General features: G+C 44.6%; 1 protein-coding gene across 6 annotated transcripts in view; it reads right to left on the reverse strand.

Annotated features, from left to right (window-relative positions):
* Positions 1–16,544, reverse strand: part of SCCPDH (saccharopine dehydrogenase (putative)) — a 129,050-nt gene that overhangs the window by 66,291 nt on the left and 46,215 nt on the right. For all 6 annotated transcript variants that reach the window (XM_066596047.1, XM_066596048.1, XM_066596049.1 and 3 more), the window contains exons 6-8: positions 5,583–5,713; positions 3,065–3,182; positions 2,247–2,366 (exon numbers count right to left, since the gene is read on the reverse strand). In XM_066596047.1, the coding sequence (XP_066452144.1) occupies positions 2,247–2,366; positions 3,065–3,182; positions 5,583–5,713 (369 nt within the window). The remainder of the gene's footprint in view (positions 1–2,246; positions 2,367–3,064; positions 3,183–5,582; positions 5,714–16,544) is intronic.

Here is a 16,544-nt window from a genome sequence, read left to right on the forward strand (position 1 = left end):
GAGTCTGAATATTCTTCCGGGCTATACGACTTTTTCTGGAGCTTAGCCCTGGATGACCCCGCTGGCGGCGCCAATTGCGATGTCAGAGCTGACCGCACTTCCTCCTTGACCAGCTTCTTGACATCTTCTAGGAATCCTCCTGATTCCTCTTTAACTAGCCTGGCTATGCATGCCTTGCATAGAGGCCTCTCATACGTAGCTGGCAGTCTCGATCCGCACTGTGCGCGTTTTTTAGGTTTCGTTCTGGGAGGGGTGTCTTTTATCCCCCTGGCAGATAAACAGAGTTTTTTGTGGATATTATTGTGGATAAGGATGCAGTATTCCAAACATTATACATTGGATTTTTGCATAAAACTTTTTTTGCCCCACTGGCTACTTACGGCCCCCGCTGTAGCTGAAGATTCAGCGATGTCCAGTGCTGGAGCACTCATTGACAACCAGTGCTGCAGACACTTTGGAGCAATACAAGCCAGCTTAAAAGCAATGGCTTACCTGTCCTGTAGATCTTCTCTCAGGGTCCTTTTTCAAATTTGGCGCCTCCACACCAAGCCCCACCCCCCTCCTCACATCCCCCGACGCAATGACGTCCTAGCAGACGGAGGAGGAGAGCTGAGGCCCCCGCTTTGTACCCCCCATGAGCCGCCACGGGAGGAACGTGGCCCGGGGGAACCACCCCATGTGGGGTCCCGGGAGCCGCTCGTCAGGAAGGGAGGATAGGCCAACCCACTGCCCTCCGATCTGTCGGTGAGTTTCTTCATGCTGGTGTCTCCACCAGCACCTCTCGGGGATCCTGCCTCCTGACAGGACAGGAAGACACTGAGGAAGGTGGGAGAGGGGAGAGCTTTTAACCTCTCGGTGTGTTCCTGTCCAACCAGGAGGAGGCTATCTCAGGTGGTGCTGTCGTTAAGACGACTGGGGAAAAAAGGATTTTGGGAGTATGTCAAAAGGAAAAGAAAAAAGTCAAAGATGCGATTGGTTACTTACAAGATGAAAATTGTAAATTGGTTAAGAATAATGTTGAGAAGGCCGAACTTTTAAGTTTGTGTGTGGCCAGAGCTCTGATCAACTATCCCGCTTTTAACATCCTGACAGTGGAATAAAAAAACCCTATAAGTGCTATAACAGCTTCTGAGGTGTCTGGTAAAGCAGTGCAGACCCGGAGGGCTGAAGAGTGACATGGCACATCGTAAACAGCAGGGGAGAACATGTGGAGCTGTTGGCCGGCAGGCTCAAGATGGTGTCGACACACATGGAGAAGAGGAGACATAAACTGGAGGTCAGCAGGAAGACAGCAGACAAGTTGGCAAAATTTGCAAGGGCTGAGTGGCAGGAACAAAGGCAAAAATCACTGATAGAGGACACAAAGGGACAAAGCAGAGTAAAGTAGATATTCATCCCCAACAATAGCAGGAGGAGGAGGAGAAGAGGAGAAGCAGAAACCTGCACATAACAGAGGACAGTGGGTCACAACATGAAAGTGCATCTAGCAGAGCCGACATAGCCAGTGAGCCCACACTGAAGGACATACTGGGAGCAAATAACAAATGCAACTGCCCTCTAAAACACACTGCAGCAGCAAATAGGATCCCTGCAAGAGAACATGGGAATCATAAGAGATGACACGCAAAAAGTTACTGAGAGCATGACAGTAGTGGAGGAGAGAGTCCGTGAGTTGGAAAACTGTGTAAAACCTTTGAAACAGGACGCGCGCAGAAACTCACAAAATATTACAGCACTACTGAATAAAGTGGACGATCTTGATAACAGATCAAGACGTAATAATGTACGCATAGTAGGACTACCAGAAAACGCAGAAGGTAACAAAGCAGTAACCTATCTGGAGGCCTGGCTGTGGTGGTGACTCGCTGACCCCCACGTTTGCACTGGAACGCGCACATCGAATGCCGTCTATTCAACGTTTAACAGGCGCTCCCCCCAGACTCATGCTGATGAAGCTACTTTATTTCTGGGATTGCGATACTATATTTGCCAAGCCCGTGAGCAAGGCCACATAACCGTGCACGGCGCCAGAGTGTCATTCTTCCTCGATTACTCCATGGAAATACAAAAACGACGCAGCACATTAAAAGACGCCTACGCAATTTACAAGTGCCCTACAGCATGATGTATCCCGCCAGACTGAGTGGTCGCCCTTGGATCCACGCAATTCTTCGAGCACAAAACACCTTTAACATTGACAATTAACAGGGAACATTCTAAAAAAAAAAAAGAAGATCCATAATTACTTTTATTAGAAGTTTTCTACCAAAGCTGAATTTGGTAAAGAGCAGAAAAAGGACTCCTGCAAACATCAACTGGATAACAGATGTGATACCGCCCACTGCTGCATATGCAGCGTATTGCACCTAGTAGGAAAACAAACATTGTTTACATTTTCATCAGAGATTACTGCAAATTTATAAAAGGCATACGTACAAATAAACTGATTAGTACTATATATACTGTTAACGGGAGGCGAGAGCAGCTACAGAGAAAGAGGCATAGGAACTTTCAGTCATGTGTAAAAATATTTTGGTCAGGAAGGGTATCGTTTCCTCCTTCGTGAGATCACCCAGAACGTGTAAGGAGATTTATAAGGTTGCCCATGCTCCCCTGGGAAATATGCAAATGGTAAAAATGGAACAATGTCTCCACAGTGCCATCTACTGGAAGGCAGCATTCCTAAAAGTCAATGTCAGACCTTTTAACAGGCCTTGTAACAATGACTGAGAATTATGAGCTAAAGTCAGAATCTTCTCCAGAAGGAAAACGTAACATGTGCAGACAGCTGTTTTGGGGCGATTCACCCTCATCAGTATCCTGTAGGTTTCTGGTTTGGCTAGTGAGAGGTCTAAATGATGTGGGTAAGGTAGGGAATCGTTCCTCCTTAGGGAGAGCAGCAAGGTGTTATGAGGAATCCCCACTTTAAAGAAGTTGGAAATTATACTAGTGATGCATTAGCCTCACTAACTAAAACATGTTTAGAACATTAACTGTATGGATAAATTTGTCCATCCTTTTGTATGAATACAGAAAAAAAAAAACTTGCAGACTATAAACTCACAGGAGTCTCCTGCAGATTCTCATAGAGATAACGTTGGGTCCTCTTGACGACAGAAGCATCTGACCCAAGAAAAGGAATGGCATACTGCTGTACTTCCTTACTATAAAATACTGCGCTCCTGCAAAAGGTAAAACAAGTGTAACACAAATGTACAGTATCTTTCATATTTATAGGTAATAAGAATAATTTGCTGTATAAATACATGCATAACTTCAGTTATGCAGAAAAAATAAACTTTAGATTAGGCCGTATTAGCATGTCCAAGAATGAGCTGTGCCAGAGATTCTCACATCGGCCTCGTGTGGTGCAATGTGCGGAAAAGTGCACATTGCAAGCCCTATCCTCACACAAACACAGAACATGCCCCCTAATTTTTTATCTTCCACTATTGATGTGAGCAAAAAGCTCTAATGTACATTAACCAGTAAAAATAATGGGTTATTGCAATATGTTGGTTCTGTGCATCTTACAATCACACAGAACTCACACACAATTCTCAGCTGTATAAATACAGCCTAAGGGTGCGTTCACACGAGCATGTTTTTGTGCGTACTTAGGTGCGTACATACGTAAGCGCCTAGGGACAAGCAAAAACACGTGTGAACACAGCTGCGTGCTTGTTGTCAATGGAGCCGCAGCTGCTGCCGATGGCTCCATTGAAAACAATGCTCTGCCGGCCCTCTGCATACTTTTTCAGGGAAGGGCTTTACATATAAGTGCTTTCCTGAAAAATAAACATTTTACTGCAAAACAAAACATAAAAAAAAACATACCTCTCCGCCACTGCCGTGACCCCTGCGGGAATGAAGAACACATCTGCCGCATGCGGCATATGATTCCTTCACCCCCGCTAGTTAAAAGAATTCCCTGCTGCTATATCTGCCATATCTTCAATTCTCAAACGCAGCGGTCACACATGACAGCTGCGGTAGAGAATCCTGCTGCCGGCATCCCGTCAATGGCTTTTCACGGAAGGGCTTCATAAGCTCTTCCCTGAAAAGCCATTTAAAAAAATGTATTAAAAAAAAACAAAAAAAACCTCCCTTCAGCTGCCGGGGTTCAGCCGCGGCTTCTGCAGCTTTCGACGGCTCTGTAGTTCTGAACTATCAGCAGCCGGAAACTTAAAATCCCCGCCTGCTGGTAGCTCTGATTGTGGTTGGCTGAAGTGCTTCAGCCAACCACAATCAGAGCTACCAGCAGGTGGGGATTTTAAATTCCCGGCTGCTGATAGCTCAGTACTACAGAGTCAGGGACAGCGGCAGAAGTCACCGCTGAGACCCGGCAGCCGTGAATGGCTTTTCAGGGAAGTGCTTCATAAGCTCTTCCCCGAAAAGCCAATTAAAAGTAGTGTAAAAAAGAAGAAAAGCCTCGGACTCCGCTCTCGTCCCCACCCTAGACTGTACAGGTCCAGCTATCCCCCCTCCCTCCTCCCCAATGTGTCTGTCTAGTTGTCCGTCACCCCGTGTGTGTAATATTGTTAATTGTTTCAAACTGATGTACCAACACTGAGAGGCGCTTCTTGAGCCCCTAGAGATTGCCTGGTCTTTATTCTGCCTTTTACAAGATTTAAAGGAGCTCATGCATGCGCTCATTTTGCTACAATGTCTCTAATATTATTAAAAATACAAATAAAAAACGTTTGAACATGAAAAAAAAAATAAAAATTACTTACCTGTCGGTCGCTGCTGTGTCTTCCCCCCCGGGGATGAAGAACACCTCTACATGCGGCCTTCTGCATTCATTCTGGGAGAGCTGCCTCTGATTGGCTGAGCACCTTAGCCACTCACATTCAGCTCTTTCAGCAGCCGGAGATTTTAAATCCCCGCCTGCTGATAGATCAGCACCACAGTGCAGGGGACAGCAGGAGAAGACACTGCTGAGCCCCAGCAGCTGAAGGGAGGTGAGTATCTATTTTTTTTGCTTTTTTAAACCACTTTTACTTGATTTTCAGGGAAGGGCTTATATTTAAAAGCCCTTCCCTGAAATCAATTGCCGGCAGCAGAATCCTCTACCGCAGCTGACATGTGTCACAGCTGCGGTAGAGAATTGAAGAATCCTCTGCTGCATCTGCCACAGGGAAATCTTTTAACTAGTGGGGAAGAAGGAAACATCTGCCGCATGCGGCAGATGTGTTTTTCATCCCCGTGGGGGACACAGCAGCGGCGGACAGGTAAGTAATTATTTTAATTTTTTTTATTTTATTTATTTATACTTAAAATTTTCTTTTTCAGGGAAGAGCTTATATGTAAAGCTCTTCCCTGAAAAATAATTCAGGTGTGCTAGCAAACCATTGTCTTCAATTGAGCCGCCGGCAGTAGCCGCAGCTTCATTGAAAACAATGCGTGCATTCCCTATGGTGAACGCATGTCCTATCTTTGTAGGCACAAACCTGCAAAGTACGGACATGTGCACACACCATAGGGAATGCATTGTTGCAAATAGAAGTGTGTTTTTGTGCGTGCGTATGTAGGAACAAAAACACGCTTGTGTGAACGCACCCCAAGTTAGTAAATTTTACCGTCTGTTTAACTTTTTACCAACAATTGGCAATGGCTTGAGGGACATTTTTTTTCTAAGGTTCTTCAGATTTCCCTGATCCGCAACTCCATGAATAGCAGACTGCCAGGTCCCATCATGAATACAAGTACCCTGCAGAACAAAAAAAACGTGTTGTGAGGGGAAAGAGTTACCATAGTGCTAAGAATAATTTAGACTATAGCTCTAAGGGAACTATAGTTTACAACCTCTAGGTTTCCCAAAGCTGGGTAAGGGTGGCTTGACAAAAGTGCGCACCCACGTACATGCACAAACACGCGTGAATGCAGGTCCGTGCCCATTAAAGGCAATTGTCTGCCGGCACACCTTAATTGTTTTTCAGGGAAGAGCTTTAAATATAAGCTCTTCCCTGAAAAACAACCATTTTAGTGTATAAAAATAAATAAAAAAGTTACCGTTCAAAAGTTTGGGGTCACCCAAACAATTTTGTGTTTTCCATGAAAAGTCACACTTATTCACCACCATGCGTTGTGAAATGAATAGAAAATAGAGTCAAGACATTGACAAGGTTAGAAATAATGATTTGTATTTGAAATAACATTGTTTTTACATCAAACTTTGCTTTCGTCAAAGAATCCTCCTTTTGCAGCAATTACAGCATTGCACACCTTTGACATTCTAGCTGTTAATTTGTTGAGGTAAGCTTGTGAAATTGCACCCCACGCTTCTAGAAGCATCTCCCACAAGTTGGATTGGTTGGATGGGCACTTCTGGCGTACCATACGGTCAAGCTGCTCCCACAACAGCTCAATGGGGTTCAGATCTGGTGACTGCGCTGGCCACTCCATTACCGATAGAATACCAGCTGCCTGCTTCTGCTGTAAATAGTTCTTGCACAATTTGGAGGTGTGTTTAGGGTCATTGTCCTGTTGTAGGATGAAATTGGTTCCAATCAAGCGCTGTCCACTGGGTATGGCATGGCGTTGCAAAATGGAGTGATAGCCTTCCTTATTCAGAATCCCTTTTACCCTGTACAAATCTCCCACCTTACCAGCACCAAAGCAACCCCAGACCATCACATTACCTCCACCATGCTTAACAGATGGCGTCAGGCATTCTTCCAGCATCTTTTCATTTGTTCTGCGTCTCACAAACGTTCTTCTTTGTGATCCAAACACCTCAAACTTGGATTCATCCGTCCACAACACTTTTTTCCAGTCTTCCTCTGTCCAATGTCTGTGTTCTTTTGCCCATCTTAATCTTTTTCTTTTATTGGCCAGTCTCAGATATGGCTTTTTCTTTGCCACTCTGCCCTGAAGCCCAAAATCCCGCAGCCGCCTCTTCACTGTAGATGTTGACACTGGTGTTTTGCGGGTACTATTTAATGAAGATGCCAGTTGGGTACCTGTGAGGCGTCTGTTTCTCAAACTAGAGACTCTAATGTGCTTATCTTCTTGCTTAGTTGTGCAACGCGGCCTCCCACTTCTTTTTCTACTCTGGTTAGAGCCTGTTTGTGCTGTCCTCTGAAGGGAGTAGTACACACCGTTGTAGGAAATCTTCAATTTCTTAGCAATTTCTCGCATGGAATAGCCTTCATTTCTAAGAACAAGAATAGACTGTCGAGTTTCAGATGAAAGTTCTCTTTTTCTGGCCATTTTGAGCGTTTAATTGACCCCACAAATGTGATGCTCCAGAAACTCAATCTGCTCACAGGAAGGTCAGTTTTGTAGCTTCTGTAACGAGCTAGACTGTTTTCAGATGTGTGAACATGATTGCACAAGGGTTTTCTAATCATCAATTAGCCTTCTGAGCCAATGAGCAAACACATTGTACCATTAGAACACTGGAGTGATAGTTGCTGGAAATGGGCCTCTATTCACCTTTGTAGATATTGCACAAAAAAACAGGCATTTGCAGCTAGAATAGTCATTTACCACATTAGCAATGTATAGAGTGCATTTGTTTAAAGTTAGGACTAGTTTAAAGTTATCTTCATTGAAAAGTACAGTGCTTTTCCTTCAAAAATAAGGACATTTCAATGTGACCCCAAACTTTTGAACGGTAGTGTGTGTGTGTGTGTGTATGTATGTATATGTATACTCACCTTGTCCGTGCAGCCGGAGTTCAGCCGCGGCCTGCCGGCAGTTCTCCTAAACTGCTATGGGTAGTATTCAGCAGCCGGGGATTTAAAATATTTAGAATATTTACAGGTCCCATTATAGGTTGGGGCATCATGTTACTTTTAAAATTCCCGCCTGCTGAATGGGCTGCCTCTGATTGGTCACAGCCCTCACCAATCAGAGGCAGCTCTCACTCACCCATTCATGAATTCATGAATGGTTGAGTGAGTGCTGCCTCTGATTGGCTCAGCGCAGGGACCAATCAGGGGCAGCTCTCAGCTGTCATTCAATAGCTGAGAGCTGCCCCTGATTGGTCCCTGCGCTGAGCCAATCAGAGGCAGCACTCACTCACCCATTCATGAATGGGTGAGTGAGAGCTGCCTCTGATTGGTGTGGGCTGTGACCAATCAGAGGCAGCCCATTCAGCAGGCGGGGATTTTAAATCCCCGGCTGCTGAATACTACCCAGAGCAGTTCAGGAGAACTGCCGGCCGGACACGGCTGAACTCCAGCTGCGCGACAAGGTGAGTGTATATATGTATACATATATATATATATATATATATATATATATATATATATATATATTTATTTTTTTTTTTTACACATTTTAGGATGATTTTCAGGGAAGGGCTTATATTTTTAAGCCCTTCCCGAAAATTAATCCCGCGCTCGCCCGCAGCGCATTGCTTTCAATGGAGCCGGCTGTATTGCCGGCTCCATTGAATTCAATGGGCGAACGTCATTCTTCTGCAGCGCCGACCCCATTGAGCGCATATAATAGAACACAAGGAATCACAGATAGGCGCGATCTGTGATTTCTTGTGTCCTATAATTTATCGGACAAGCGCATAAAAAGCGCCCATGTGTCCGATACCATTGCAAAGCAATGGTTCTAAAAGACCGCATGCACAAATCGCGCGAAAAAACGCCCGTCTGACCGAGGCCTTAGGGTGCCTTTCCACTAGCCTTTTTTTTATTGCTGCGTTTTTTTTAACGCGATTGTCAATGGGACTTTCTAATGTTGAAAATGCAACGCAACACAGGACAACTTGCGTTTTTGGTGCTTTGCGTTTTTAACATTAGAAAGTCCCACTGACAATCGCGTGAAAAAAACCCGCAGAGAAAAAAAAAGAGAGTATAGCGAATACAGTAGTGAACTGAGAGAATTTATTATGCTTTGCACAGAGTTTCTTCTCACTCATAATTTTTTCATTTTTAATAATCAATTTTTCTTACAATTGGTGGGAGCTCCTATGGGGTCGAAATGCTCTCCCACTTTAGCCATACTTTATATGGCTTGGTGGGAAGAATCTTATATTTTCTCTATATCTAATCCATTCATTGACAGCGTGGTGTGGTATGCCAGATACTTGGATGACATCATTATTATTTGGAGACAGGGATCTCTCCATTCCCATAATGCCACCATTTCTGGTACCCACTCAGATTTATTAGAATTCCTGGGTTATATTAATAAGAATAATTGCAACTTACAGTTTACCATCAACAGTGATCAGAACAAAATTAATTTCCTGGATCTCCTATTAGAGGTCAGTTGCTTTAGGGACAGTATCAATGCTTCGGTATACCGTAAACCTAGCAGTGGCAACACGATACTTAAAGCGACTAGTTGTCACCCCCGACATACAATTAATGCTATACCACTTACGGAATTCATTAGGGCAAAACGTATATGTACTAATACATCAAGCTATAATATATCAGCAAACCAAATCTGTACCCGCTTGGCGAATAGAAGTTATAACTCACAAACTTGGAATAATGCTAGGGACAAGGTTAACAAAATGGACAGAGAGACATTATTATATAAGGATAAAGACTTATCTGATGGTATATCCAACAAAATTGTTTTCACTACACCATACAGTAGGGAATTTCCACAGATAAGAAAATTATTTTTCTCCTATCTTCCAATTTTAAAACAGGATGACGATTTAAAATCTATCTTAGACAAAGGCGTGTTATGTACCTCTCGTAGAAATCGTACTATTGGAGACAGGGTATCCAAGAATTTCATATGTCAGAAACCCAAAAACAATTGGATCAATATTAATGGATTTTTTAAATGTGCTGACCCACGTTGTGGTTGTTGCCAGTACACCCTTAATAAATCTAGGGAATTTAATAACCCCCAGAACAACAAAAAATACAAAATCAATAGTTTTATTAACTGTAAAACTAGTGGAATAATCTATATAATAGTATGCACCCTATGTAATTTACTTTATGTAGGATGCACCTCTAGCAGATTACATACTAGAATAGCAGAACACCTGAGGGACATCCAAAAAAATCTATTAGGAAAATCAGGGGTTGCAAATCACTTCATTCTAAAACATGGTGGTGAAACAAAAAAATTCTCATGTTTGGGTATAGACAGAGTTTGGAAAAATAGGAAACAAAAAGTAGAAATGAAGGATATTCTTCGCAGGGAAGCGTATTGGATTTTGGAATTAAATACTAGATTCCCATTTGGTATGAATTATAGAACGGATTCATTCTGTGTTTATTAACAAACAGTAAGGGGGAAGTATAGGTAAAAAAGAAAGAAGAAAATGTGTGTGTATATATATATATATATATATACACACACACACACTACCGTTCAAAAGTTTGGGGTCACATTGAAATGTCCTTATTTTTGAAGGAAAAGCACTGTACTTTTCAATGAAGATAACTTTAAACTAGTCCTAACTTTAAACAAATGCACTCTATACATTGCTAATGTGGTAAATGACTATTCTAGCTGCAAATGCCTGTTTTTTTGTGCAAAATCTACAAAGGTGAATAGAGGCCCATTTCCAGCAACTATTCCTCCAGTGTTCTAATGGTACAATGTGTTTGCTCATTGGCTCAGAAGGCTAATTGAGGATTAGAAAACCCTTGTGCAATCATGTTCACACATCTGAAAACAGTCTAGCTCGTTACAGAAGCTACAAAACTGACCTTTCTGTGAGCAGATTGAGTTTCTGGAGCATCACATTTGTGGGGTCAATTAAACGCTCAAAATGGCCAGAAAAAGAGAGAACTTTCATCTGAAACTCGACAGTCTGTTCTTGTTCTTAGAAAAGAAGGCTATTCCATGCGAGAAATTGCTAAGAAATTGAAGATTTCCTACAACGGTGTGTACAACTCCCTTCAGAGGACAGCACAAACAGGCTCTAACCAGAGTAGAAAAAGAAGTGGGAGGCCGCGTTGCACAACTAAGCAAGAAGATAAGCACATTAGAGTCTCTAGTTTGAGAAACAGACGCCTCACAGGTACCCAACTGGCATCTTCATTAAATAGTACCCGCAAAACACCAGTGTCAACATCTACAGTGAAGAGGCGGCTGCGGGATTTTGGGCTTCAGGGCAGAGTGGCAAAGAAAAAGCCATATCTGAGACTGGCCAATAAAAGAAAAAGATTAAGATGGGCAAAAGAACACAGACATTGGACAGAGGAAGACTGGAAAAAAGTGTTGTGGACGGATGAATCCAAGTTTGAGGTGTTTGGATCACAAAGAAGAACGTTTGTGAGACGCAGAACAAATGAAAAGATGCTGGAAGAATGCCTGACGCCATCTGTTAAGCATGGTGGAGGTAATGTGATGGTCTGGGGTTGCTTTGGTGCTGGTAAGGTGGGAGATTTGTACAGGGTAAAAGGGATTCTGAATAAGGAAGGCTATCACTCCATTTTGCAACGCCATGCCATACCCAGTGGACAGCGCTTGATTGGAACCAATTTCATCCTACAACAGGACAATGACCCTAAACACACCTCCAAATTGTGCAAGAACTATTTACAGCAGAAGCAGGCAGCTGGTATTCTATCGGTAATGGAGTGGCCAGCGCAGTCACCAGATCTGAACCCCATTGAGCTGTTGTGGGAGCAGCTTGACCGTATGGTACGCCAGAAGTGCCCATCCAACCAATCCAACTTGTGGGAGATGCTTCTAGAAGCGTGGGGTGCAATTTCACAAGCTTACCTCAACAAATTAACAGCTAGAATGTCAAAGGTGTGCAATGCTGTAATTGCTGCAAAAGGAGGATTCTTTGACGAAAGCAAAGTTTGATGTAAAAACAATGTTATTTCAAATACAAATCATTATTTCTAACCTTGTCAATGTCTTGACTCTATTTTCTATTCATTTCACAACGCATGGTGGTGAATAAGTGTGACTTTTCATGGAAAACACAAAATTGTTTGGGTGACCCCAAACCTTTGAACGGTAGTGTGTGTGTGTGTATTATATATATATATATATATATATATATATATATATATATATATATATATATATGTGTGTGTGTGTGTGTGTGTGTTTTTTGTTTGTTTTTTCTCTTGACTTCTACTCTGGTGAATTTATATACCCTGCAATCGCTTTATGATTATGCGGAAACAGCTTGTGCAACTATATATTTGAAAAAAGAGATAAGAATGGGAGAGAAAAAGAAAAGATATTTTTCCCCTTAGATTCTTTATCTATTTATCGTTATGTAAATGTATTGAAGTATGGTTTCCCAGATATCCACATGCATACTTGTTTCTCTATCTGTCTGTTTTGAATCCTCCTGCCACAAATCTCTGTATGCTGGTTGTAACATGTGTTGTAATTAGCTCTTGAACACACCCTCTATACCATCACTCAACCATTTCTCCCCCTGACAAACTAACATACACAGGTATCTCTCCTTTGATTTTAATTTGTATTTGGTCTATAAATGTCTTATGCACTTCATACCTCATAGCTGTTGACAAAGGCCTGTTGCCGAAACGCGTTCAGCGTGTACCTGTGAGCTGTATGCTTTGTTTTATTTAATAAAGAAGAAAATTTTTAACGGTAGTAGCTCCCCTCCATCTCTATTTTCTGCTCATATAAAAACTAATTAGCCTGGTGTCGGCAGGAGGGATATAGCCAGAGGGCGGAGCTAACGTTTTGTGCTTAGTGTCGCCTCCTAGTGGCAGAAGCTATATCCCACGGTCTTTGCTGTATACCCCAATGACACGAGCGAGAAAAACTGTTTCGGTTTCAACAGGGTCCCACTCTTTTCCGGCACTTTGGCAGCACAGAACAGTGTATGCCGTTCTGCCCAGCCAAAATGCCAGAAACAAACCAAACCAAAGCTTGCTGATCTATCCCAGCAAAAATTCTGGAAAGAAATGGAAACCTTCCGCTTGCAGCTTTGGCCTCAGTTTCAGAAATGGCAGCCTATGGAGCCCCTCCAGGGCTCCATCTGAAGAGAGTTTCTTGTAGAACATACTGAACCCTTGGACGAGGTGCAAATGTAGCCTTTGCGGCAGATTTGCCCATTTAACAAGTTTGCTTCTGCCACTGTAGCCATATAGCAAGCTTGCTTCTGTTACCATATTATACAATAATCTTGATTCTGTTACTGTATATACCGTGTTTTCCCAAATAGACCCTGGCAGGCTCGATTCAGGTCCTCTCACTGCTCTCCGAAGCTCCAGCAAGCTTGCTTCAGTCTTCGGCTGCCCACAGCAGATCACCTCCTGGTTACAGGATTCATAAGTCCCGACTAGAAGAAGTAATGGTTCTGCTTGGCTGAGCAGCGCTCGAGAACCAATCAATAGAGTGTTCTATGAACCAATGCGATGGCTGAGATTGGTTCAAAATTCATAGAGTGTTGACGCGGGATTTATAAATTGGCCAATCAATGCCGTGGCTTAGCCAATTCATAAATCCCGCTTCCACAACGCGATGGAGAGCAGTGGGAGGACCCGGACCAAGCCTGCTAGGTAAGGTATTGCTTTTATAAGCTAGGGCTTATTTTGGGGTAGGGCTTATATTTCAAGCCTCCCCAAAAATCCTGAAAATTCAGGGTAGGCCTTATTTTTGGAGAAACACAGTATGTTGATGCCAGAGATTTGCCCTGTGCCAGAGGCATCTAGCAGTAACTGGATTCCTTCCCATCTCCCCAACAAAAATCCATTCACTCTCAGCCAATGAGAAAGTCAGGAATAATAATGGTTGACGTAACAAACATTTTCTCGACAGGTATCCAACATGTATATAATCTGACTCACCAAAAAGGGTTGTGAGCTCTAAAAGTGCCTAGGGCAGCATGAGCTTTAAATACGGCCCTGGGAAAAAGTTAGTACATTATTTCAAGGGTCCCCAACCACCGGTCCGCGGACCAGGACCGGGCTGTTAGGGTTTCTTTGCCGGTCCTCGGCGTCGCAGACCAGCACGGTACTGTTGTACCTTGATGTCACGTCACTGGAAGCTAGGGGCTAAGCGAACTTTGGAGTGAACGCCCCCTAGCTTGCGATTGGCTAGTACTGCGGCAGGGAGGACACGCTCCATCGTGTGCTGCTGTCTGCTACCGGTGACGGGGGTGGGGGCTCGCCAGCATAGCAGTGAGCGCGCAGGAGCGGAGAGCATAGCGGGGACCTCAGGAACCACGCTGTCAGAACTGACGGGGTCCCTAGACTCTAGGGTTCTTGCAGCGCAGGGGGGGGGGACATGGCCACACGGACAGTGCTTCGGAATCCAGTGAGCGCATATCTGAGGGTGCCAAGGAGTGCAACAGGGCAGCAGAGTGGTCCTAGCAGCACCCACCGGTTTCAGCGCTGTTTGGTGTATAGCGCTGCATAACCCCGCCCCCATATGACCAAAGCCCCACCCCACCAAAGTCTTTGAATGCAGTGATAAACAATAACAAAACAATTTATATAGAGGAGAGGAGAGCAGTCGCATACACCAGCACTCCTCCGCACCCGGCGACTTCAGCGGCTGTTTTGGGGCGACACACCATCGAGAGACACCTGAGGACCCGGCGATTCACTCCACCTCGCCGAGAGGAACAGTTTGAGCCCACCCACGGCCGGTTCCGTGGTAGAAAAAAATTTCGGCCTGCAGGCAGGCCTGAAGCCGCGGGCTAGAGTAGGAGAGGTGCCGAAACCGGAAGTGGAGAGGGCCCGCGACCGGAAGTGGAGAAGAACGGCCGGGAAGTGCCCCTGCTCACCAGGTACCACCAGCAAGAGACCTGTGGCAACTGGAAAAGAAGCCCAGCTCCCCCCCCCCCCTGTACAAGGTGGAAGAGGAGAAGACCCGGCAGAGACAGCAGGAGGTAGGATACGGGGAGGAGGAGGGAGAACAAGCACGGAGGCTAACAAAGGAGGGATCACAGGGGACATAAACTGCACAACAAAGCCTGAGAAAAAAGGCACCCCCTACCTCTTTCCAGCCCCTCAGAGACCCCCTCAGAGACTAGGCTAGTGAGCCACAAACTGAGGCTTCCCAGTAAACATAGGGGCTGCACCGTGCAGAACTCTGCAGCTTCTATGAAACAACACCACCACCTACTGGCAGCCCGACGTACTACAGGCCCCCAGTAAATCCATCAAGGCTCACAGAAGTCTACACTCCTTTACAATCTTTTGTAGTACAACAAGGTGAAAAGAATCACCCCTAAACAATAAAGAAAAGCGCAACTCCCAGACACTCTCCCCTGCACATTATTAAGAAGAGAGGCAAAGGGAGAAGGACCAGGAACAGGCTCAAGGACCCTAAGGGGAAAATACCACAGAGGGGGCCCCTGCAGAAGGAGAAAAAGGAGTGTGGGGACAAGCCTGGCTCTGAATCAGTTAACCACTGAGCATAACAACTCTCATAGAGCAACCCACCCCCTACGGAAGCAAAAGCCATATGGTAAAGGCACAGCAACAGCAATAATTAAACCTGCACAGCCCCAAAACTACAACACCATAAAGACCCTTGTCACCTCTCCCCGCCTCCTGTCACGATCTATGCAGGGACTGTCTGTATAAAGGGAAAACAGAGCCCGACCGACCCTTGATACGGACCACGACAGAGTAAAGGAGAACCCTGAACCCGACTCCTAGCCTAGAGAGCAACCCCCACTCAGCGCTTGAGCAGAACTAGCCGCTTCGGGCAATGAGGCCCTAGTGTCTGCTCCATCGGGACAGCTGCATTATGCAATAAGAAAAATAGATTAAAACCTACAAGCACCCTTTGTAGACCTGAAGCAACCATCAAAAAAAAAAAAAAAAAAATGTCTAAAAACAAAGGCAAAACAACGAAGACCCCATCCAAAGGCACGCTAATGAACATGTTCGCTTCCCAATCCCAAGCAGAAACCCTCTCCCCTACAGCGTCCAGAAGCCCCTCAGAAATAGATGCAGAAGAAGAAAATATAGAAACAAGACACGATAACGCAGACCACTCCAGTCTACTAGCAAAAATGGAAAAAGTTTTCAAAACGGCGCTCTCGGCCGCAGTAAAGGACTTTACTGAGCAGATACGAGACCTGGGGCAGAGAACGGAAGAACTAGAGAGAAAAACAGAGGACATAATCGAAGTTGTGGAAACAGACCGAGGCTATGTGGCAGACTTAGAATCTAAAGTAGATCAAATGGAAGCCAAACTAGAGGACCTGGAAAACAGGTCGAGGCGATCTAATATCAGAATAAGGGGCCTTCCAGAATCGATCACAGCCTTGAAAGAGACGGCAATCAACCTCTTCTCCGCACTTCTGCCCCAGCTCGATCAAACTTCATTTAAAATTGACCGAATACACAGGGCACTTGCGAAACCCCCAAATCCAGAACTGCCTCGAGATGTGGTGCTTAAATTACACTACAGCGAAGTGAGAGACCAACTCCTGGCGGCAGCCAGGAACCTCACTCCATTACCCGGGATGTCTTCCGCCGTTCAACTCTACGCAGACATTGCCCCATCTACACTGGCGAAAAGGAGGATGTTCAGGCCAATTACACAAGCTTTAATAACGGCCAACATCAGATATAAATGGGCATTCCCGTTCGCGCTTATCTTCCAGTACCAAGGCAGAACACATACGGCGAAGTCCTTGAAGG

This window comes from Eleutherodactylus coqui, chromosome 3 (genome assembly GCF_035609145.1).
Source record: "Eleutherodactylus coqui strain aEleCoq1 chromosome 3, aEleCoq1.hap1, whole genome shotgun sequence".
Classification (NCBI taxonomy): domain Eukaryota; kingdom Metazoa; phylum Chordata; class Amphibia; order Anura; family Eleutherodactylidae; genus Eleutherodactylus; species Eleutherodactylus coqui.